This window comes from Pan paniscus, chromosome 4 (genome assembly GCF_029289425.2).
Source record: "Pan paniscus chromosome 4, NHGRI_mPanPan1-v2.0_pri, whole genome shotgun sequence".
NCBI classification, from domain to species: Eukaryota; Metazoa; Chordata; class Mammalia; order Primates; family Hominidae; genus Pan; species Pan paniscus.
The window spans coordinates 33,954,064-33,979,150 of NC_073253.2; the positions used below are offsets into that span (position 1 = coordinate 33,954,064).

The 25,087-nt window shown below is 40.8% G+C and overlaps 1 protein-coding gene across 1 annotated transcript in view; it reads left to right on the forward strand.

Moving 5' to 3' along the window:
• ACOT12 (acyl-CoA thioesterase 12) overlaps window positions 1–18,149 on the forward strand; it is a 65,327-nt gene extending 47,178 nt beyond the window's left edge. Inside the window, exons 6-15 of the mRNA XM_003822259.5 lie at window positions 233–389; window positions 2,159–2,278; window positions 3,105–3,255; window positions 3,919–3,974; window positions 4,253–4,316; window positions 5,365–5,448; window positions 12,245–12,378; window positions 15,544–15,672; window positions 17,208–17,334; window positions 17,605–18,149. Coding sequence (XP_003822307.2) covers window positions 233–389; window positions 2,159–2,278; window positions 3,105–3,255; window positions 3,919–3,974; window positions 4,253–4,316; window positions 5,365–5,448; window positions 12,245–12,378; window positions 15,544–15,672; window positions 17,208–17,334; window positions 17,605–17,754 — 1,172 coding nt within the window. The 3' untranslated portion in view covers window positions 17,755–18,149. The remainder of the gene's footprint in view (window positions 1–232; window positions 390–2,158; window positions 2,279–3,104; window positions 3,256–3,918; window positions 3,975–4,252; window positions 4,317–5,364; window positions 5,449–12,244; window positions 12,379–15,543; window positions 15,673–17,207; window positions 17,335–17,604) is intronic.
• The last annotated feature ends 6,938 nt before the right edge of the window (window positions 18,150–25,087 follow it).

The following is a 25,087-nucleotide window of genomic DNA, read 5'->3' on the forward strand; positions in this document are numbered from 1 at the left end:
ATACAATCTCTAAAAGGCCCTTTCTGATTATCTTAACCCAATTCACTGCAAATATTCCCCATTAAGATAAGAGTCACTCTGTAGAACCTGTCAATTTGCTCAGTCTTAAGCCTTTTGGAACACTTTAATTTTTCTATAAATCCAAGTTGAATGTACTGCCAGGAAGGAAAAGCTGGAGCCCTAGGGCCTATGGTTCACTCCACCATCATTAATGTTTACATCCACCTTTCAGATCTCATTTTTGATGAAGAGGAAGGAGCGGTTTCTACAAGGGGCACCTCCGTTCAGAGCATTGAACTGGTCCTCCCACCCCATGCCAACCATCACGGAAATACATTTGGTGGCCAGATTATGGCTTGGATGGAGACAGTGGCTACTATTTCTGCAAGGTTCTTGGTTTTGACCTTCGGCATATGATTTTGGGACCAGTGAGGAGAAAATAGAAAGGGACTGAGATCCAGTTCTTGGGATAGTCAAGAAGTCAAGGAAAGGACTGAGGAAAATGTTGCCTTTTATAATGATTTCTAAATCATTTACTTTCTTACTTTAGGCTTAATCTGTCCTTTTGTTTGAAGGTGAATGTTTAAATATTTTGGTTCAAAAATAAAAATGAGATGACAGTTTTAATACTTTATTCTGAATTATGAATATTGATCTTATGAAACTGCAACTCATTGTCTTGATAGCTTATGACAAAGTAAATGCAGAACAGAAATAGAAGACAGGCTTCACACTTAAAAATAATCAGTCTAGGTTGGGCATGGTGGCTCACACCTCTAATCCCAGCACTCTGGGAGGCCGAGACAGGAAGATTGCTTGATGCCAGGAGTTCAAGACCAGCTTGGGAAACATAGCAAGACCCTGACTCTACAAAAAAAATTTGCTGGTGTAGTGGTGTGCACCTATAGTCCTGGCTAGTTGGGAGGCGGAGGTGGGAGGATCACTTGAGCCCAGGGATTCAAAGCTACAGTGAGCTATGATCACACCACTGCACTCCAGCCTCTCTATAAATAAGTAAGTAAATAAATAAAGTCAGTTAGTTACAAACCTTTTTAAAGACAATTTACAGTTAGGTCTGACCTTTAAAGGTGCTGGTTAAAAATAATTATGGCCAAAGAAATAATTGAAAAATAGGAAAAGAAAGAAGAGAATATTTAGAATACTTTTAAAGACTCCTCAATTTCAGAAAGGTTATTTTATTCTTAATGGAAAGATGTAGGTAACTGAGCAGTTTTAGGGAACACTCTGTACCCTGTAAATGAATTTGAATAGGATCTGCCCTTCTGACAATTTTCATAACCATTGAAAATTTTTAAGGTTGTATTTCCCTCAAATTAAAATAATTTTATTATTAATATGTCTATAGTTATGACTATAGTTACAAACCTGTCGTTATCCTTTCTAAAAATTATGCACAAATAAGAGACCTTGCTTTTAAAATGAGATTGTCATTCTTAGTGACAGTGAAGCAATTGAACATGTTCTATTGTAAAGGCTTATGGCAGCATCTGTTCGCTTGGTGTTGGCACAGAGTAATTGAATGATGACTGGGAATCTAAAATGTAGAAAATTATGGAAGTAACTTTCTGAAATTAAATATTATATATAATTATTTCAAAATGTCATACACACAAAAATTATAAAATGTGTATCTCCTAGCCTTTCAGGCTTTATGTAGCAATCCAGGTAATTTTTCTGTGAGGGGAAAAAACTTATCTTTTGATCTGTGGGTGAATTTGATTAACTGTAAAGCTGAGGAATTGTGTGAGGACACCTGCCTTCACTTGGACCCCACTCCAACCTGGATCAGAACTTCTTGGGACTACAATCATGAGCTATCAGGATGACTATAATTCAGAATAGAACAAAAAGCATTGGTTTGTTGTTCCAAGGGACTTCCACAGGAAACGAGACAAGAGTAGGACTGTTACCAAAGGAGTAGAAGCATCAACATATGGGTAAAGACCCCACTGCTCGGGGACATGGTATTTCCCAAAATATTGGCAGGTAGCGTGCAGACCTACCTTCAACCCACATAATCCAGTTATTTATTTCAGTCAAATTTAAAGAAATGCTTATTTGAAGACTTGTCTGTGCATTTGTTCGATGAATTAATGTGTGATCGCTTTCTTCTCTCTCCCTCCCTTTGTCTCCCCAGCCGCCTGTGTTGGGCTCATCCCTTTCTGAAGTCCGTAGATATGTTTAAGTTCCGGGGACCATCTACAGTTGGAGATCGTCTTGTCTTCACTGCCATTGTCAACAATACATTTCAGACCTGGTAAAGTGAGCCCTTAGGCTGCTATGAAGAAATTTAAACTTGCACAAATGTAATTTTTAATTTCAGCCTGGAGGTGAGTATGGGAACTACTTGAATGAAATTCCATTTTTTTCATGCAATTTTCAAAATCCATGAACATATTTTTAACCCTTTGTTCTGCTTGGGGCCTTTTCACAATTAGTAAATTGTGAAGGACTGGTTTTTGTCTTATAAGGGTAGCCGTATGTCCCAATTGGCCCAAGTTGGACCTGGTTTGTACCTGTCATCCCTGCATAATTATTAACCTTTCCTTTCAGTCCCAGTGACTAGATGGTCAATCAACTCATAATGGACCTGGTATTACCACCATGAAATCCAAACCACTTCCCAGTTATTTTTATTATTCTTGATACACAATGAGAAGATTTGATTTAGTATTATTTTCTTTTTAAATGTAAAAATGAATATCTGTGTTTCCTGTCTAATTACAGTGTTTGATTATTTTTTAATTACAGAATTATTGTTTTTAGGGAAGAAAACTTAACTTTGGCATAATTTAAGCCCTCCCCCACATTGCCAAAATATGTTCTTGAATGTATATAAAGCCTTTCCTGGCGTTTTTCCCACTTGAAAGTGGGGAAGTAAAATGGAAATGCTCTTAGGGTCTTGTAAAAAGCAGCCCATTGACCTGAAAATGGATTTTAATAGTTGCACAGGTTTGCTGATAACAAACAAGAAAACCCAGGCCCTTATCCTCCTGTTGCTTGGAGGAGGTGGCAGCAGTGGGCAAGGAGGGCCTGATGGGTCGAGATCCTCTTTGCCCACCGCCCTGCGTCACCCTTCACAGTGTTGAAGTTGGAGTTCGCGTGGAGGCCTTTGACTGTCAGGAATGGGCCGAGGGCCGAGGGCGTCACATCAACAGTGCTTTTCTCATTTACAATGCTGCTGATGATAAGGAAAATCTCATCACGTTTCCCAGAATCCAACCCATTTCAAAGGTCAGTTATTATCACACGAGGTTCAATAGCCAGACCTGTGAATAGAGAGCTCTACCTAGAATCTCCTCCCACCGGCAACAACCTCTTTGGCTCTTTCCCTTTGGTTTTCTCTCTTTTCAGCATCACAAAGTGAAGAGGGCTTTTTTCTTTTCCTTTTCCCCCCGATCACTCTGGTCATTTGTTCAAATGATGGAAGCCCTGAAGACCTCACCTCTACCGGGCCACACACTGCTGTGGGTAGGATGTCACCTTCTATGTCCTGTTTCTGGGTCTCTTCTCTCACTTCCTTAACTCTAGCTCTTGATGCTGTGCCACGTTCATGGAAACCATATCTTTCCCTCAATCCTAAATTACCTGATTGCCAATGTTAATTTTTTCTAAAAACTCTGTAGTGAGAATTAAGTATAATTCTGGTAACAGGAATGTTAATAATCTCCACTTTTGAAAAAAGGAAGAAAATAGCTGCAAAGATTGCACCTTTGTCAGTGCCACTGCCCTTTGTGGATTCAGCACAGAGGCTCTGACTTGATGAAGTCAGTTCATGGAGAGACACCACATCTCAGTTAGCCCTTTTGACTGATTTAGGAGAAGGATACTTAAGGATTATAGCACGAAGATAGTAGATATTTTATTTTATTGATTTTACTTTGTTTTCGATTAAAGGATGATTTTAGACGCTATCGGGGAACTATTGCACGCAAGAGAATTCGCCTAGGCAGGTAAGAAACATAAGGTGTAATGATTTTATGGAGTCTTCGTTAATCTGACAAATTATATAAGAGCCCCTCTCTGGGTCTCTATTCCCACGTAACGGAAAAAGAGAAGGTCTGATGTTTCCTGGCCGCAAAGGCTGACTACTGACTTATGGAAATAGTTCTTCCACGTTGTTCCACTGATATCCATGGCTGATAGAGGTTCAAGAAAGTATTATGGTTATCGTTGTGTGCTAAATGCAGAGAAAAAAACTGTCATTTAACACTTTAATTTTTTTTTCCAGAAAATATGTTATTTCCCACAAAGAAGAGATTCCACTTTGCATACACTGGGATATCAGCAAGCAGGTGATGTTTTGTGATTTGGAGCTCTTCATATAAAGGTCTCATCATTACAAAAATGGAAATCCCCTTGCCTAACTGGCCTAGGCTGTGCCTACGCAGGCTATGTGAAAAGGTGGATTATATCAGCCAGTCATGTCAAAATGAAACAAAACCAGGCTATCAGTTACTGCTTACCAATCGGCAGTTTAGCCTTGTTTGACTTCTTACAGTTCCCAAACTACAGACTCAGGATGCTCTGCCATCAGATATGTTCCAGAAGCATGGCACAGTGCTATCCGGTATCTCACCGTGACTTGTGCCCACCAGCTTGCATTTTTATAAAAACAATAACAAAGTAGTAGTCATTTGAATATTTTTAACCATTAAATGTAAAGAGAAATCCAAGTTTACTTATTACACATTGATTATCAATCATACTGAAAGGTAGTCTGTCTTTGCTCAGGACACCAACTAAAATGATACGCAGTTGTTAAGTATACAGTTACTTTGTCTGAATTCTGAATTAAGGGTTCAAGATAAAAAGTATATGTTACCTGTAGCTTAGTTCTTTTTACTTTTGTTTGGTTTTTTTTTCGTTTTTGCTATTGTTTTTGTTTTTGTTGTGTTTTTTTTTTGGTATTTTTTTGAGACAGAGTCTCACTCTGTCGCTCAGGCTGGAGTGCAGTGGCGCAATCTTGGCTCACTGCAACCTCCGCCTCCCGGTGGCGGGTTCAAGCGTTTCTTCTGCCTCAGCCTCCAAGTAGCTGGGATTACAAGTTTGTACTACAACACCCGGCTAATTTTTGTATTTTTCGTAGAAATGGGGTTTCACCATGTTGGCCAGGCTGGTCTCAAGCTCCTATCCTCAAGTGATCTGCCTGCCTTGGCCTCCCAAAGTGCTGGGACTACAGGCATGAGCCACCTCACCTGGCCTGTAGTTTAGTTCTAAACTCAACATTATCACTGGGACTCAACACATACCTCCTCCAACAGTGCCCATTTTTTAAGCAGAAAATATATGATCACACATCCATGTATTGAACACATAGCTTTAAAAATATTTCTATTCTAGGCATCCCTGAGTGACAGCAATGTGGAGGCCCTCAAAAAACTGGCAGCCAAAAGGGGTTGGGAGGTTACCAGCACTGTGGAAAAGGTAGGACACTTCCAGGTATTTGCATAATCCATCGCCCATCACAAACGAAAACTGTGGTGGTGGTGGTTCTACTGCTTCTACTGCGGCTTTTATGAAGGTAACAAAATCTTTTGAGGAAACTGTTTCTAAGACGCAACCATCTTTTGAGGAAACTGTTTCTAAGAGGCAACCATCTTTTCAGCCCTGTCTCTACAAGCTGGTTGATTTGGAGTCCTTCAAATATACCCAACATGCTCCTACCTCTGAGCTTAGGTTCTCACATCCCGTCTCTCCCTCCTTCTCTTCTCCATCTACCCAAATCCCACCTGATCTAGATCAGGACAGATGCTTCTCCATAAAGCCTCAACTGCCACACTTGACTTAAGGACTTCTTTTTCTAGTAACTGTCATGACTTCTTTGAAATTAATTTTTTTGGTCGAGTGTGCTGGCTCACGTCTGTAATCCTAGTACTTTGGGAGGCCAAGGCAGGAGGATCCCTTGAGGCCAGGAGTTTGATACCAGCCCAGGCAAAACAATGAGACCCCATCTCTACAAAAAATTTAAAAATTAGCCGGCTGTGGTAGCAGACACTTGTAGTCTTAGCTACCCAGGAGGTTGAGGTGGGAGGATCACTTGAGCCCAGGCATTTCAGCCTCCAGTGTGCTATGATTGCATCATTGCATTCCAGTCTGGGCAATAGAGCAAGACTCTGTCTCTAAAAATAATAAATAAATAAATAAATAATTGGTCAGTTAATTATACACTATCTCATGACATTTCTTCCACAGCTACCTCAAATTAATATTTAAGCCTTACATGGAAATTTAACTTTTTACACATGGTCTTCTTTCCCTAAGTACATTATAAACCTCTTAAGAAAGAGGCCTTGTCTCGACTTCTTTGTATCTCTCTTAGGACCTATTACAGTGTTTTGCATGCCATCAGGTTTAAAGAGACATACATCATTTGGATCATAATTTTATCTATTTTCAGAGGTTTTTTAGGAGACCCTCGGAAGCTCATGCCCACAATAACTAGACTGTAAGCTCCCTGAGGGCCGATCTGCTCACCACTACACCCAGACCATAGGAGCGCCTGGCACTTCAGAGATGCTCACTAATGCCAGCACTTTGGCTACGTTCATATTTCAGTATGCACTGATTTTCATCATCAGTGAAGCAGCAGCCTATGAAATAGGATGACCATATGTCCTGATTTTCCTGGGACAGCTCTGGCTTACACCTGTTGTCCCATCATAATTATTAACAGTCTCTTGGTGTTCCAGTTTGGATGATAAATTATATTGTTACTTTACCTTTAAATCTAAGTAAATTCAGATGCTACTTCATTGATTCGTTTCAACTCTGACTTTGACTTCTGAATGTTTTGTTTTTGGTTGTTTCCTTTTATGAGTTCTCTGTCCTCATTATTAAATCCTTTAGAGGTCTTCCTTATCCCATTTGGATCCAGTTAAATTTCTGTCTTTGCCTGGTTCAGTGATGCAGAAACACAGGTTTAACTAATGCATTTGTTTATCTTTCATAAAAGATGCTTCACTACTTTGTTTTCTTTTACTATTATAAAACCTGCTTCTTTCATCATTGCTGGCATCTGAGCATTCATGAGCAGCAGTGGAAAGAACAAATTCATGTCTGGAATGAACTGAAAGAACATATTTAGTGAAGTCGTAGAATATATTAAAACTGCAGTTCTTTGGAAGGGTGTGGCCCAAAGCATACCCAAATGAATTTGCTGGTGTTGTGGGAGAGCTATCAATGATGAATTCTTCATTCTTATATAGATAGTTACTAGAGGATATTGTATAAAGTAATATTCTTGTGTTATTTCCATTGAATTTGAATTTCTCCTTTAAAGATTATACTTATGATAAAAATCTGATTTTAAAAATCTGATAAAAGATGTTTTTGAAGAGTTTTCCTCCTCTTCTCTCCCACATTTTACAGCTTATATGTTTCTAATTTCAAAATATGACTCTAATTTTTTCTGTCACCTTTTAGTGGAATAATTCTTACAACACAGTTGTCTGTTAAGAATCATACTTTTGGGCCAGGCTCAGTGGCTGACGCCTGTAATCCCAACACTTTGGGAGGCCGAGGCAGGTGGATCACAAGGTCAGGGGTTCAAGACCAGCCTGGCCAAGATAGTGAAACACTGTCTCTACTAAAACTACAAAAATTAGACAGGGGCAGTGGCAGGCGCCTGTAATCCCAGCTATTTGGGAGGCTGAGACAGGAGAATTGCTTGAACCTGGGCTGCAGAGGTTGCAGTGGGCCAAGATCGTGTTACTGCACTCAAGCCTGGGCAACAGAGTGAGACTCCATCTCAAAAAAACAAAACAAAACAAAAAACAATCATACTTTCTGGGCAGGTGCGGTGGCTCACACCTGTAATCCCAGCAGTCTGGGAGGCCAAAGTGGGTGGATCACTTGAGGTCAGGAGTTCAAGACCAGCCTGACCAACATGGTGAAACCCCATCTCTACTAAAAATAAAAAATTAGCTGGGTGTCATGGCGGGCACCTGTAATCTCAGCTGCTTGGGAGGCTTAGGCATGAGAATCACTTGAACCTGGGAGGCAGAGGTTGCAGTGAGCTGAGATTGTGCAGCTGCACTCCAGCCTGGGCAACAGAGTGAGACCCTATATCAAAAAAAAAAGAATCATACTTTCCTCAAAGCCGGGTCTGACAGCATCCACCTGTAGTCCCAGCTACTCGGGAATCTGAGGTGGAAGGATTGCTTGAGCCTAGGAGTTTGAGGCCAGCCTGGGCAACATAAAATGACTTCATCTCTAAAAAAAAAAAAAATCATGTTTTTTCCAGGTTTTCAATATAAATTAGATGGTAAAAATCTAAGATTGTAGTATATGTGATGAAATTGGATAGGGCTTATGGTTTTAATTCATTTCATGTTTCATGTATAATGATAGAATTAATTGTAGTAGTAATACAAGGAGCAAAATGTATATTTTGGAAACATCACACAGGTATGTGAAACAGCTGAAGAATAATTATAAGGTCGTTTATTAACAAGTGAGAGATTACAGTGCTTAAACCATAAAAGTCAGCTCTTACAGGCAATTCCAAGAGAAGACAGTTATATAGGGAGAACTTTAGAGAGGAGGCCATTCTTACCTCCTTGAAGACAGTGTCAGGAGTGGATTGCTGAGGGAGAAGTAGGGCTTTCTAGGCAGTGGGTAGTTTAAGCCAAGTTCTCCTGGTGGAAATTAGCATTGAGTAGGAGACTGGCCTGACAGGAGTAACTTTTTATTTAAGGAAGACCTGGGGATGTACTGGGAAAATTATGATGAAAGCCAGAATGACATGAACCACCTGAAAACCTTTACACAGGACAGACCCCTAGTATAGGAAACAGACCAGAGGGGAGCTATTCTCATGGAGCCGGGGGAGGGGCTGGGCCCAGAGCTCCGCCCTTCTGACCCCCACCTGCTTGGCCCCCGTGGTCATCTCCAGATACCTCCAAGGAAAATGAAGGCTCCCCTAGGCTTCTGTAAAAACCACTTTTGCCCTCTTTACCACAGTGTAGTCTCCATAACATATTTGTCAATAGATGGTACAAAAATTCTCAAATTTTTAGTTGTTTCCTCTTGTACTGTTTGTTTTTTGAGACAGAGTCTCACTCTTTGCCCAGGTTGGAGTGCAGTGGTGTGATCTCGGTTCACTACAACTCCCCCTCCCGGGTTCCAGGGATTCTCGTGCCTCAGCCTCCCAAGTAGCTGGGACTACAGGCATGTGCCACCACCCCTGGATAATTTTTGTGTTTTCAGTAGAGACAGGGTTTCACCATGTTGCCAGGTTGGTCTCAAACTCCTGACCTCAGGTGATCTGCCCGCCTCGGCCTCCCAAAGTGTTGGGATTGCAAGCCCTCTTATACTATTTGTATAAGACATTAAATTCAAATTCAAAAAGAATCTTATTAGAATGAAAACAATGATATCACTAATAAAATGTTAGCAAGCTCCAGCAGATTTTGAGCCTGCTTGCTTTAAGCTTCATTTCATAGAATGAAATTCTCCAACCATCAAATGATAAAGAAAATGTTTGAGTTGGCGTATTAGTTCATCCTCACATTGCTATAAAGAACTACCTGAGGCTGGGTGATTGGTAAAGAAAAGAGGTTTAATTGGCCCACAGTTCCACAGGCTGCACAGGAAGCATGGCTGGGGAGGCCTCATGAAACTTACAATCGTGGCAGAAGGTGAAGAGGAAGCAGGCACGTCCTACATGGCTAGAGCAGGAGGAAGAGAGAGGGGGAGGTGCCACACACTTTCAAACAACCAGATCTCATGAGAACTCACTCACTATCACAAGAACAGCAAGGGGGAAGTCCACTCCCATGATCCAGTCACCTCCCACCAGGTCCCTGCTCCAACACTGGGGATTACAATTCGACATGAGATTTGGTTGAAATCACAAATCCAATCCATATCAGTTGGTTACAAATAAATAAATAAATTGAATCTCTATATTCCCAAATGTGAAAGGTAATTCATTTTCTTGGAGAATTGTTCCTGGAAAATTTTTTCACTAAGCAAAAGCTGGCCTTTATTAGCAGGGTTTAAAGAGAACCAAAACTAACTACTGCATTTCCTTGTCTGCTTTGTTTGCATCAATATCATTGATTTATACAACAGGGCAATGGGGACTTTCTGCAACCCTCACCTTCTAGGGGAAAGATCAAAATCGAATTTGCTCATCCAGTACTGTACCTGACATTGGATAAGTCAAGTGAGCTCTGTAAGGGCAGAACTCAGTGGTGGTTACAACTTAGCTTGATGTTTGGTTTGGCTCCAGGATAGGAAGCAGAAGCATGTGACTGCAACCTGGGGAGCAGACCCCCCAGAAAAGTGCTGTATTAGTTTCCTAGGGCTGCTATAACAGAGGACCACAAACTGGGTAGTGGACACATTAGAAATCTATTGTCTCACAATTCTGGAAGCTGGTAGTCTGAGACCAAGATGTCAGCAGGGTTGCTTCTTTCTGAGCCTGTGAGGGACAATCTGTTCCACGCTTGTCTCCTAGCTTCTGGTGATTTTCTGTCAGTCTTTGGCATTCCTTGGCTTATAGAAACATCACCAGATCTCCACCCTTGTCATCACATGTGTTCTCCCTATAAGCATGTCTATGTCCAATGTCCCTTTTTAATAAGGATGCTGGTCATATTGGATTAGGGGCCCATCCTACCACAGCACAACCTTATCTTGACTAATTACATCTGCAAGAGCCCCATTTCCATATAAGGTCAGATTCTGAGGTACAGGAGGTTGGGGCTACAGCATATGAATTTGGGGGTGGAAGGGTAGAGACATAATTCAACTCTTAATAAGTGCTCAGCACAATATTGCATCCCACTCCATCTTGTTCCACCAGAATGGAGCATGGCTGCCCCAAGGGCAGATTAGGACTGGCACTATGGAGTTCACCCTGGCCACCTGCCCTCAGCTCCTCTGAGATTGCAGAGCCCCAGCAGGCCATCCTAGAGCCACTTACCTACCAACCACTGATTGGATGACTGATGAATCTGATAATCTCTCTGGATATACACCAATGAAACTCCTTCAACTCCCCCTGTGCTGGGGGCAAAGTTAGGCATGCCCATGCTAAGTAGGGTGTGTCTCACCAGCCACCTGGAGCCCCATCCGTAGTTTTCTTGGTGTTTGATAAGTGCTCACAGCCTCAATCATGTCTTCCTTTGCAGGCTGGATTTAAAGAGAGGCTTGGAACCAAGTTCAATTGGAGAGGTTAAATGGTGTAAGCAAATAATCACTTGTTTCCTTTCTGAGCAGCTTGTAGTTAATTTCTCATTTTTTCATTCTCTTATTGATGATATTTATGTTTAAATAAAGCCTTCTCCTTTACAGCCTGATTTTTTCCATCTGCTTGATTCCTGCAGTGAAGTCCTAACCCCATATTTGTTTGTTTTCTCACAGCTTGTTGCCATGGGAATGGTTATAAGGTAGCAAATTTCAACACTAACTTCAAAGTATCCTGAAAGAGATAAAGAAAACGGGAAGGATAGAAATGTGTTCTTAGCTGAACACACATCTCTGATTATTGTCAAAAACACAGTAGAAGAAAAGCTCAGAGTAGCAAGGGATGCATTCATGCTTAAGTATATGTCAAATGGCTCCCCAAGACAAGCCTCCTCTTACCTAAGGAATAATGTGCATTAGGAAACCAGGAACTGGCCTTTCAGAAGGATGATCCAGCCACTGTGATTCAGAAATGAAAGGATGCTTCGTGCTGAGGAAATATGGTGCTCCAGGGGCTCTGCTAAGAGGCTGAGATGGTTCTAGAGGTGGTTGATTCAGTTCCTGGATCCCCTTGGCCCACTTGAAGACGTGCCTGACATCCTGGGAAAGTGTCCTAAGCTATAGCCTTGACTCTGCTCTTTTGAGGGAGATGAGGTGCTGACCTGCCTAGCAGTCTGGTGATATTTTCTTTTTTTCCTCAGTAGAGGCAGGGAAACATCACAAAGAGACAAGGAGAGAAAGGCCTAGGTTTTTACATTTTTCATGAGAAAAAAGAACTGTTGTGCAATAATTAAATAGCCCACCCTCAAGTCACATATTGTTTAGAGGACACGAGACTACAGCATCCTGGACAGACCTCTAGACATCCCAGTATTTGAAGAGAAATTGCCATGGGGCTTCAATTTCATCCAGGAAATAAGATGCCTTAGTTGGTGCAATTGGTCTATGACTACATATGTATGCATATGGTTTCTAAAGTAAAAGCATCAGTTTTCTTTCGTAATTTAATTTTTTTGTTGTCTTTTAGATAAAAATATATACTCTGGAAGAGCATGATGTTTTATCTGTTTGGGTTGAAAAGCACGTGGGAAGTCCAGCACATTTGGCTTATCATCTCTTGTCTGACTTTACAAAGCGACCTTTGTGGGACCCCCATTTTGTGTAAGAACAAATTTAAAAATTTTTCTCAATCAACCTTGACATAATGTAAAAGACGATCTCCATATTGCAGTCCATCTCCATCGTCCAATGTGTGACCCATTGTTTAAAGAGTATTTTTAGAAGTTTGACCCAGCATAGCACTTTGGGAGGCTGAGGCAGGTGGATAGTTGAGTCCGGGAGTTCAAGACCAGCCTGGGCAACATGATGAAAGCCCATCTCTATAAAATACACAAAAATTAGCTGGACATGGTGGTGCATGCCTGTAGTCCTAGCTACCCGGGAGACCCAGGTGGGAGGATTGCATGAGTCTGGGAGGTCAAGGCTACAATGAGCCAAGATCACACCACTGCACTCTAGCCTGGGTGACACAGGAGACCCTGTCAAAAATTAAAATAAAAATAAAGTTTGCTCTGGACAGAATACTGCATCAGGTGATATTGAGAGACACAAAACAAAAATTATACTCACTTATCATCTATATTGAGTTGACCTGCTTTACCCACATCTATTGTAATTCTACCAGTAACTTCAAGGTGAATATTATTTCCATTTAAGAGGTTCTGAGACTTGCCAAGATTGCACAGGCAATAAAGTGATGGAACCCAAATTGGAACCCAAGTCTGTCATGCTCTGAATTCTACACTCTTCTACTTTAATATGCAACCTCATTGCTCTTGAGGAAGTGATTATCCAGTTGTCCTGCATACTCTCAATATTTCATTGGCAGTTCCTTACTTTTCTGTGAAGCAACCCTCCCTGGTGAGAAGCTAAGAGAGCAAGCTGTGTGAGCCCCAAGGTGAAAGGCATGCCTTCCTGCTCCCCCTCCTGATGATGTCCCTGCTCCTATTAGCCTACATCTCCCACTCCTGCCACTCCCTGTCTCCTGCATCCCTAATCCAATCTCCTCCACTCCCCGGCCCTTTCCTGGAACACAGTACAGAGCTGTGCACCCTGCCAACTGCACTGACGAGACCAGCTGCACTGGGGCCCAGCCACCTTGGCTATAGCACCCCGCAGGGCTTCATGGCCCACCTTGTTGACACGGAAGAGTTGATGAGATGGGCTTCCTATGTGTTAAGCGTTTCCTAATCTTGACAAGATAGAGGCTCATCTTCAAATTTTCTAAAACTCACTGTGATAGAGATTTAGAAATCCCATGTAACATATGATTTACATCTAAATCACTAAAGTGAAACATCTCTGAGGTCACGTGTTACATTGGCACAGATGCTAGAGTTGAAATGGGAGGAGTTCCCTTATCCTCCTCATAGGGACTGCGACAAGGGTGTGGCTTGTTTCTTCCGTGCTGCTCAAACCCCTAGAGGGATCATGCAGACACTTAAGTTGCTTAAGTCGTGGGGAGTGTTTTTGAGCTCTGACCCCACGGCAGCATCTAGGGTTGACTGTTTATGGCTTCTGAAGCCCCAGTGGGTGTGTGTTACGATGCGCTCTTTCAGTTTTGCTGTCTGCAGGCAGCCTGTGTTAATCAGCTCGATTAGACCCTCTGCCTTATTGCAAGAACAGAGGGCTTTCTGTATCCTGGATTCTTGCGTTAGTGTACTGGAAAAAACGGCTCACACGTGGCCTTGGAGGATGGGTGCAAGGTTTTATTGAGTGGTGGAAGTTGCTTTTAGCAAGATGGATGGGGAGCCAGAAGGAGGATGGAGTGGGTAGGTGGTCTTCTTCTGGAGTCAGGCTGCCCAGCCACCAGACTATCCTCTGACCACCCCTGACTGAATTCCATGTCTTTCCACCATCGATGGTCTGCCAGCGTCTGCTGGTGTCTGGCAGTGTGCTCCTCTGTTCCTCTCAACATCCAGCCCGCTAGGGTCTCGGGTTTTTTATGGGCACAGGATGTGGGGTGCAGTGGGCCAAAAGGTAACTTTTAGGGTGTGAAAACAGAAATGCCTGTCCTCATTTAGGTCTGTGGGCACAGGCCCGAGGGTGGAGCCCTCACCAGGGACCCTGCCCTTCTCTACCCAACATTTCCCTGCCCACCTCCCGTATCAGAATGATACATCATGGTTAATGCTATCATAATAAATCATTCTGAGAGAAGAGGAACACTTCTCAATTTTCTTGCATCAATTTAGTAGATACTCTACCAATACAAGCTTTTAGGAATAACAATGCCTAAACTTTGGTGTTATGCTTTAAAAATGTTTCTCCTACTATCTCTATGTCACTTGACATTCCAGCCAAATTGAACTTGAACAAATGGGGGAATGAATGAATGAATTCTAATCCAACTAACTTTTCTTGTACATGTACTGTGATTCAGGACTATGCCAGGTGTTTTCACGGAATCCTTGCAATAACCCCACGTATCATTATCTAAATTTTACAGATGAAAAAATCAAATGACTTGCCTAACACAACTTATGTAGCGAGTAAGTGGCAATCTGGGAGTCAAAAGAAAGTTGTGTGACTCCAAAGCTAGTGCGGTTTCCAATATACCACATATCTTTATCTATATTAACAATCCTTCTTGGACTGACTATATGATTTACCAGTCCTCACAATGTTTTTACTTGATCCTGGAGAAAAATAATTTTGTGTAAAACAGCTCAATGCCTTTCACTGAAGTATTGAGAATTATGAACTTGAAGTCAGATGGCCACCATCCTCTATCACTTGCAGAATTATTCCTTCTGATCAAAGAGCTCTTGCATTTTTTGTTTGTTTGTTGTGGCTTTTTTTTTTTTTTAAGATCTCACTGTGTCACCTAAGCTGGACTGCAGTGGCACAGTCATGGATCACTGCAGCCTCAACCTCTCAGGCTCAAGTGATATTCCCACCTCAACCTCTCGAGTAGCTGGGACTACAGGCATGTACCACCACACCCAAATAATTTTTTAAAAATTTTTTATAAAGATAGGGTTTTGCAAGATTTTGCCCAGGTTAGTCCTGAACTCCTGGCCTCAAGTGATCCTCCCACCTCAGACTCCCAAGGTGTTAGGATTGCAGGCATGAGCCACTGTGCCTAGCCTCAAAGAGCTCTTCTAAAGGCAGACTTGAGCAATAATGCTGGCTTTTAGGGAGATGATTAGGTGAGCTGAAGGGGCAAATATGGATACAAATAATGAGATTATGTAAGCAAATAAGGGAAGTGAATGCCTGAGCAGGTAGAAAGTATACCTGCTTTCCACTGTTCTATATACACAGGTCCTGTGAAGTCATAGACTGGGTGAGTGAAGACGATCAGCTGTATCACATCACCTGTCCTATACTGAATGATGACAAACCCAAAGACTTGGTAGTACTCGTATCACGAAGAAAACCCCTCAAAGATGGGTGAGTATATGCAGTCCAAGTGTTCTATTAATATTTCATAGTATAGGATAGAAATTAAAAGTTGATGTGAAAATAATGAGGTCTGTGTAGATATTTCTGCTCTTGAATTATGTTTATTTGAATTATACCTAGATGAATCTTTAGCTATTATTTTAAAAATTAACAGTCATCTATTAAGTGCCAGCTGTTTGCAAAGGACAATGCAAGGATCCTAAAGTAGTTCCTTTTCCTATGTAAATGTAAAACTAGTATTCAGTAAACCTTTGAAACATACCATGATTAGTAAAAATGTCGTGGAAGCCAAATAAGACATCAGGAATTGGTTTAGAATTCACCAAGGCTTGACTATGCTAGACATCCACCATGGCTGGTTGTCAGCTGGGGCTGTCGATCAGAGTATCCAGACATAGTTTTTCCATGTACATTGAACTTCTCAGAGCATGGCAGCTAGCTTCTAAGAGAAAGTGTCCCAAATAATCCCACACACATATGAGTATTAACAGATGTTCAGTGTTGTATCATTTATTATGTCAAAAGATATTAGAAACAAATGGAAAATCCATCTTATAAATTATGGTAGAGCCATACTACAAAGTATTGTACCATCATTAAAAAGGATGAAGGAGCTATAGTGGGACTGATAGAGAAACACCTTCAAAGATTTATTGCTAAATGAAAAATCAAATTGTAGTCGATATTTGTAAAATGATATTTATGTAAAAAATTTTGTGTGCATTTGCTTATATAAATGTCATTCTTATACACTTATTTTAAAAAGTCTAGAGGGCTATACAGTAAAATGTTAAGAGTGTTCACTTCTAGGGTAGAAAATAGCATGGGAGCACAATTGGACTGGAGGAAGATTTTTATTTTGTAGCCTACAGGGTTCTCTATTGTTGAGAGTTTTTCTTTTAACAACAATGGGTTTGTTTTTATTATTATTATTTTAGATGATGTGTTGCCCAGGCTGGAGTGCAATGGCACAATCTCAGCTCACTGCAACTTCTGCCTCCCGGGTTCAAACGATTCTCCTGCCTCAGCCTCCCAAGTAGCTGGGATTACAGGCATGCGCCACCATGGTCAGCTAATTTTATATTTTTAGTAGAGATGGAGTTTCTCCATGTTGGTCAGGATGGCCTCAAACTCCTGACCTCAGGTGATCTGCCTGCCTCAGCCTCCTAAAGTGCTGGGATTACAGGCGTGAGCCACTGCACCCGGCCTGTTTTTTAATTTAAAAAGGAAAGGAGGCTGAAATTACAACCCTGTCGGGCACAATAAAACTTCAGTTTGGTGGTTGACTTCAGTTTCATGGAGTTACACAAAGCATTGTATATGCAATTCTAAGGCAGAAAACACTATTTCCTACCTTGAAGGTAGCCTGTAGAGTGTTTTCTGATGAGACCACTCTTCTAGAAGATCTGGGCCTTCATAGTTTCACTTCTACCTGTATAAGTAAATTGGGTTAACTACAGGGATTTATTTTCTAACAACTATTCTTTATTTCTCACAAGAGCTTAGAAAGTGTTTTCTTTCAGTAACACTTACACAGTGGCAGTGAAGTCGGTCATTTTGCCATCGGTCCCCCCGTCTCCACAGTACATCAGAAGTGAAATCATATGTGCCGGATTTCTCATCCATGCTATTGACAGCAATTCATGCATCGTAAGTTTGATGAAACATCTGCAGATTAATTGGCTCTGCCAGATAGCGAAAAATCTCTTAATTTACCCAGATGTCCTAATTAATTGTAATCTTGTAATTTGTGTCCACACTATGGGAATCCTAAGGTCATCCTTTCGGATCATCTATTCCAGAAGGTCCCCCAGAAGATTAGGGTCTTAGCCTCCCCTACACCAGCAAGACTCAGATCCTTTCTTGAAAAAGCTCCAAGTCAATAAGAAATTAAAATATCGTACTTTCTTTTTGAAACAGGTATCTTACTTTAACCATATGTCTGCAAGCATCCTTCCTTACTTTGCTGGAAATCTTGGTGGCTGGTCGAAATCCATTGAAGAAACAGCAGCCTCTTGTATACAGTTCTTAGAGAATCCTCCTGATAATGGGTTTGTAAGCACATTTTAAAGGTCAACTTTCAATTACTGGTAATTTAATTTCCAACTTTTAATTCCAAGCACCCTTAGCCCTGACATCTGTCAAGCTTTGGGGCCACAGAATAATTTAATATAACCCTAAGCAAAATGCAGTGACGAAGTTAAAAAACAAAATGCATCGTAAGTCAAATACCAGTGATTTGGATTAGCATTAAAAGAGCTTTAGAATTCTGTTCTAAGTCATCTGTGGCTCTGCCTCTTCCAGGGGCACAGATAGTGGAAAATTGCCTGTATGCAATACTATGTGTTCTATAAAATGGCATGAATTGAGTTTAAATTATCATAAACATTTTTAGGTTACGGAGGTGAAACATGCATTCTGTGTGAAATTCCAAAAAAAAAATTATAAAATCTAAAATGATTTGCTAAGTTGACTTGTTGATTAATGTATGGCATTCTTCCTTGTGCAGCAGGTGTCTACATGTCAGGAGCATTTGACAAGATGTATTACATAGTCTAGAGATTTAAATTAGGGAGACATTAAAACATAATGGAATCCAATCAATTTTAGTAATAAGAACAACTTTACTTGTGTCATTTAACATATATTCCAGGTGGCTGACCAATTTAGTGTCTATTGCTCTAATAGACACACAAGGTACCTGCAAAATGTAGTATTACGGAGAAAGAGAATATTGACCGAGATCTCTTTCATAACCATTACATTAGCACTTTATTCCGTAGACTTCAACATTCAGTATTCTCCTCTGTGATTTGTCTTAACTCATGAGACAAGCCAGAATATGGCAAGCTAGCCTCCTCTCAAGGACACGTTTTAAAAGTTGAAGGAGTCTCCATTATTGGTGGGAGCACTTAACAGATTAGATGCATCCTGCTGTTAGTTTGCTAAAGTTCTACCTCTGCTCCCCCTACCAACCCTCACCCATCTATTCACACAAGGTAAGCCTGGTTATAATTATTTTCATTTTTCCTGTGCCAGCAAGTTTTCATTTACATGAACTTTGGACTGTTCTGCAATTTCATACATTAACATTTATATACGTAAGAAGAGTGGATATGTGGATTAAAATAATTATATATTATATTCCAGAAGTAGAGATGGTTTTGAGAATATTTTTACATTTTGAAAAAGTCAACAAAATTAGTAATGAAGGAGTTACATTAAACTAAAATTTCAGACCTCACCTACAATTGAGACACTTCCAAATGCTGTCTGCCTAGCCTAGGTCTTTGAGTTTACATTTTTTGAAATGTTTTCCTGAACAGTAACGGAAACATTGTGAAGTTAAAGGAGTAGGGTGATGATAGCTGGATCACTCTGAGACATAAAGATGTTGCCCACTCTAATTTACGACAGAGGCATAGTCTATTCCTGCATTCCCCAATATGTGTCATTAAATAGCACTAGCCACGTGTGCTATTTAATTAAAATTAAATAAATTTCAAAAATCAATTCTCCCACCATACTAGCCCCATTTCAAGTATTATTAGTCACCTGTGGTTAGTGGCTATCAAATTGGACTATACAGATATAGAATATTTCTATGATCACAGAAGATTCTTTAGATAGTGCTGTTCTATTCAGTTTGTCCCAGTCTTATAATAATGCAGACAGGTCCTGTTTTCCCATTTTCACCTATCTTAGTGCCAAACAATCCCTTCTACCCCTTTTTAAAATATAATTCACTTTTATGTTTCTGAACAAAAACATAGGACTCATCCACCTGGCGCTTTCTTGGATCATTTGGCATATCCTGAATTGAAGAGCTCATTTTCAGGACTACTGGACTTTAGAAATGCTAAATGAGCATGGCAAGAAGATAAGACAGCAATGCATTTAGGCTCTCCTTAGGGCATTTCCAAAAGTTTGAAATCTATTGTCTAAAACAATGCCAAAATTAACTAAGGCGTTCCAGTTGTAAAAGTTAACAATAGCTCTTAAGTTTGCATTTTCCTTTTTCTCAGGAATATACTCACTCTTTCATTCATTCAGATATTTATTGAGAACTTTGTGCTAGACACATCTTAGGCACTGCGGGTTCAGCAAGAAACAGAAGCATACTCTGTTCACATCATAAATAAAATTAATATAGAATATTAGAAGATATAAGGAAAAATTAAGCAGGGTAAAGATGAAGAGTGCTGGGGAAGGGTTGGGGGTGGTGGTTGATATTTTAAGTAGGGTGGTCAGTGTAGGCTTCCTTGAGGGACATTTGAGCAAAAGCCTGCAGGCAGAGAGGGAGTGGGCTGAGGATCTCTGGATGCAGCATGCTTCCTACCGAAGGACTAGGCAAGGCAAAGTCCCTAAGCAGGGAGTGTTTCTGGCACATTCTAGGAAAGCAAAGAACCTGGTGAGACTTCAACAGAGTGAGAGAAAATTAAAGACAGCTGAATTAAAGACCATCTTCCCCTACTCTCTTTGATGTCCAGGCTTTAAGCAAACGCGTTTGCTCCAAGGGTAAGCAGCTAAGTTAGTTCATCAGCAGTCAGCCCCCTGGAAACTAAGGACAGAGGAAACCTAGAAAAACTAGTCCCACTGATTTTTTTCTTTGGAGTGTCAAAGTATCCTTAAGGGACACTCAAAATTTCATGCTGTTTTTTTGATGGTAAGGGTTTTCAAGTGCTTCTAACAGGACCGAAAGCTTTTTGATTAAGAAAGGAATCTCAGCCAGCCGCGGTGGCTCACGCCTGTAATCCCAGCACTTTGGGAGGCCAAGGCGGGTGGATCACCTGAGGTCAGGAGTTCGAGACCAGCCTGACCAACATGGTGAAACCCCGTCTCTACTAAAAATACAAAAATTAGCTGGGTGTGGTGCTGCACACCTGTAATCCCAGCTACTCAGGAGGCTGAGGCAGGAGAATTGCTTGAACCTGGGAGGCGAAGGTTGCAGTTTGTAGAGATCGTGCCACTGCACTCCAGCCTGCGCAACAGAGCGAGACTCTGTCTCAACAAAAAAAAAGGAAGCTCATTCCTATTAATTCTTCCTGGTTTCAATGCAATCTAGTTACTAATCTGCATTCAGTTTCTCTATTATGTTTGTTTTAGAAAAAAATCTAGTGAAAGAAATGTGAAAATAAATCAGAATATAGTTTACCCTGTACTCAAACATCTTTAGGAAATGATCAATTTTAATAAATAATGGAAAGAAACTAGTATATATATATGTGTGTATTATATATATATGTGTGTGTGTATATATATATTATATATGTGTGTGTATATATTATATGTGTGTATATATATTATATATGTGTGTGTATATATATACATGTAACACACACACATACACATATATATTATATATATATACACACACACATACACATATATATAATCACATGGTTTTGTTTATATTTCTTATTACACATTTCAGAAATAAGCTTGCACATTTTTACTGGCATAGTTATAAGGATAGTCTTGAAAATATATGTTGATACTATCATATTTGGGATTAATTTAAAAAAAGAAAATATATGTTGAAAAATACATATAAAGGAATAAGTCTTGTGGTTTAGAGTAAATTATTAAAATAAGAACTATTAAGTTTGCTCATAATTTATTTCCCCTTTCCAAAGTATTACAACTATGGGGACAGGCAGCTCACCATGAGCCCTGGGTGGTCTTGCACATTCTTGCTGAGTGTGCCAGGCTACAGGACTAATCTGTCTACCAATTCTGAGCAATTTCTGTAGCTAGTCCCATAGACAACTAAATAGGTCAAGGTGACCACAGCATGATTCAGTGTAACTGCTCACTCTCTGGGCAGAGGAGGCCTGGCTTGTTTGCTGCCTGCTACAGTGCTTGCTACTTGCTCAAAAAGTTATCGGCCTTTGGTTCCTCAGCTGTGACACAAGCCCAATATGTCTGCAGCATTCACTAGGCCCTTCTTGTCACCTCTGTGGGACTTGGAGGGAAAGGAAAGCAACACAAATATGCTGATACTTATGCTGCTTGCTGTGTCATGAGTAATATAGTCCTTCATCTCTGAACCAAAATTCTTGTGTCTTTTGTCAACATCCACAAAACAATAAGAGGCTAACTTAATATTAAGACTCTTGGCCAGGCGTGGTGGCTCATGAATGTAATCCCAGCACTTTGGGAGGGTGAGGTGGGCAGATCACCTGAGATGGGGAGCTTGAGACCAGCCTGACCAACATGAAGAAACCCCATCTGTACTAAAAATACAAAATTAGCCAGACGTGGTGGCATGCGCCTGTAATCCCAGCTACTCACAAGGCTGAGGCAGGAGAATGCTTGAACCCAGGAGGTGGAGGTTGCAGTGAGCCGAGATCACGCCAATGCACTCAAGCCTGGCAACAGGGCGAGACTTCGTCTCACAAAAAAGAAAAAAAAAAAAAAAAGAATCTCAGGGCTGAGTGTGCAGTGGCTCATGCCTGTAATCCCAGCACTTTTGAAGGCTGAGGCACATGGATCACTTGAGCCCAGTTCGAGACCAGCCTGGGCAACATAGCAAGACTCCATCTCTATGAAAAATGAAAAAATCAACCAGGCATGGTGGTGCATGCCTGTAGTCCCAGCCACTTGGGAGGCTGAGGTGGGAGGATTGCTTGAGCCCTGGAGTCATGGCTGCAGTGAGCCATGATCATGCCACTACACTCCAGCCTGGGAGACAGAGTGAGACGCTGTGAGACACTGTCTCTAAAAAGAGAAAGCAAGACTCTCAAACCCTTCACAGTTATTGACAGTAAACCATCTCCAGATTCAAAAGTCAGAGAAATCTGATATTAAAAATGCCTTTCTCATTTTACACCTGCAAGGATGAAGCACCCTATAAAAATTATATACCTGATACCACCTTTCACATCCAATTTAGGGATATTTTGGAGATACTGAAAATAGATTAGAAAAAAGTATTTTTATCATTGGACACAACTCATTCACGCTTTACATGCCCCCCCCCCCCCCCCCGTTTCCTTGTCCGTCTTAGAGTCCGTGGTCCATCATTATAATCACTCCCTGGAAAACACTGCACCTCTGTCCTTTCATTCAGCTTCTCTGACAAAAACCCCAACTATGGCTAAATTAAACTATTCATAATACTTCATTCCTGCACACAGCAGGTGAAAATTGTGTACTGGTCTCCCTTTAAGTTCGCGACCACAAATTTTAACAGGGTGCTTAGGAGGCTGGTAATTCTACTCCATCTCCCTGGATGTTTGCTATTTCACACTGAGTCCTCTTCCCTCAAGCTTCTCATGTCTCTTACCCTGACTCAGGTCATGAACTTCAAAAAATATTCATTGAGAAAATATAAACCATCAGGCAGGAGTCTTTTCCTATTCCCATCCATGCGCCTTTCACCTCTTTGCTTTTTCTTCTGTTATAATGGATGAAATATCTCTACCCCTAGCAGAGAACACTTTCTCTCACCTTCTCCAGGACTCCCCTCCATCAGTTCTCTTTTTTCTCTGCTTCAGGAGTTTCTTTACCTCCACTGGATTAATTTTCATAACCACAGGTATCTCTTAAAATAAAATGATACTTTTTCTGGATGCATTTCCTAAATCCCACCCCATGTCTATTCCAGTGGTCTATAGAGGTGGTCTTCACACCTTTATTTTATTTACCTAACTATACTCCCACCTCCACTACTCCACAATACTTCTATTATGAGGATCAACTATGTCTTTTCTATTGCCAAATCTAATGGCCCTGTTCTTGACTTACTTAGTCTCAGCAGCCTTCAGTGAAGTTGACTCCTTGCTTCTTTTTGCAACATTTTCTCTTCTTGACTTCCATGATGTCACACTCTTAGAATCCCTCCTACATCACTAATTCCATTTTTAAAGCCTTTTCTTGTGGTTCTTCCTGTTCCATCAGACCTCTCAATGTTAGGTTACCCTAGGGCTCTGGCCTTGGCCTCTTCTCCTCTATATCTATTCCTCAGTGAGTCTAACCAGTATCTGGGTTTAAAAGCCATCTATTTACCAGAAATTCCCACATCTATGTCTCTAGGCTTAATTTCTCCTGAACTTCATGCTTGTATACTTAAGTACTTATTTGGTATTTCCATTAGGACAATAGTCATCTCAAAGTCAGTATTTCCAAAACAGACCACCCAAATTCTGCCACCTTTCCCCCCACAAATTCCCTTTCCTTCAGCAAATTCTATTGGCTTTTTGTCAAAAATATAATGAGAAGCTTACTACTTCTTATCAACTTTACCACTAAAGCCCTAATCCAAAACGCTATCTTCTCTCATCTGGATTATAACCTATCTTCCCTGCCTGGCACAGTGGCTCACACTTGTAATCTCAGCACTTTGGGAGGCCAAGGCAGGCAGATTAACTGAGGTCAAGAGTTCGAGACCATCCTGGCCAACATGGTGAAACCCCGTCTCTATTAAAAAACAAAAATTAGCCGGGCATGGTGGCACATGCCTGTAATCCCAGCTGCTTGGGAGGCTGAGGCAGAAGAATTGCTTGAGCCCAGGAGACAGAGGTTGCAGTGAGCCAAGATCGCACCACTGCACTCCAGCCTGGCCAACAGAGTGAGACACTGTCTAAAAAAAAAGTATATATATATACACACATGTATATGTATATATACATATACATGTACATATACATATACATATATATATACATATACATGTACATATACATATACATATATATTTTATACATATACATATATATATATAAAACCTATCTTCCCATTTCTCTTTTTTGCTCCTCTCTTCATTCTACTTTCAACCCAGTACCTGATCATGTCACATTTCTCCTCAAAACTCATTAACAATTTTGCGTATCACAGGGTAAGAGCCACAGTCTCATAATGGTCTATAAGGGTCTGTGTGGTACATTAGATGATTATTCAGAACTATTCATTCTGTCGCCTTTCATTCATGAATGGAGTATACTTTCCTACTCCTTGTCTCTGGGCTTGACCATGTGACACATCAGTGGAATGTTAGCAGACATCATGCAATCAAAGGCTTGAAAAGTATTTTTGCAATGGACTTTCCTTCTTGCATTTCTGCCACTGTCATGAGAAAAACATGCCAAGGTTAGTCTGATGGTCCCAGGAAAGGGAAGAGAGACACGTGGAACAGACCTGCTTCATCTGAGTCCAGCTTAGATCAGCCGAACCCAAACTGAACTGCAGATGGATGTGGACAAGCCCAGCTAGGTTTTGCAGGGCTGTCTAGGTATGCCCAGCCTAGATCTCTGACCCACGGGCATGAGCTAAATAAATGGTTATTCTTGTATACTTCTGAGATTTTGTGATTGTTACTTAGCAGAAACTGACTGATAGAGCCTACAGGATCTGAGCCTTGTTAACTATATGATCTTTTACTAGTTGTTCCTTCATTCTTTTC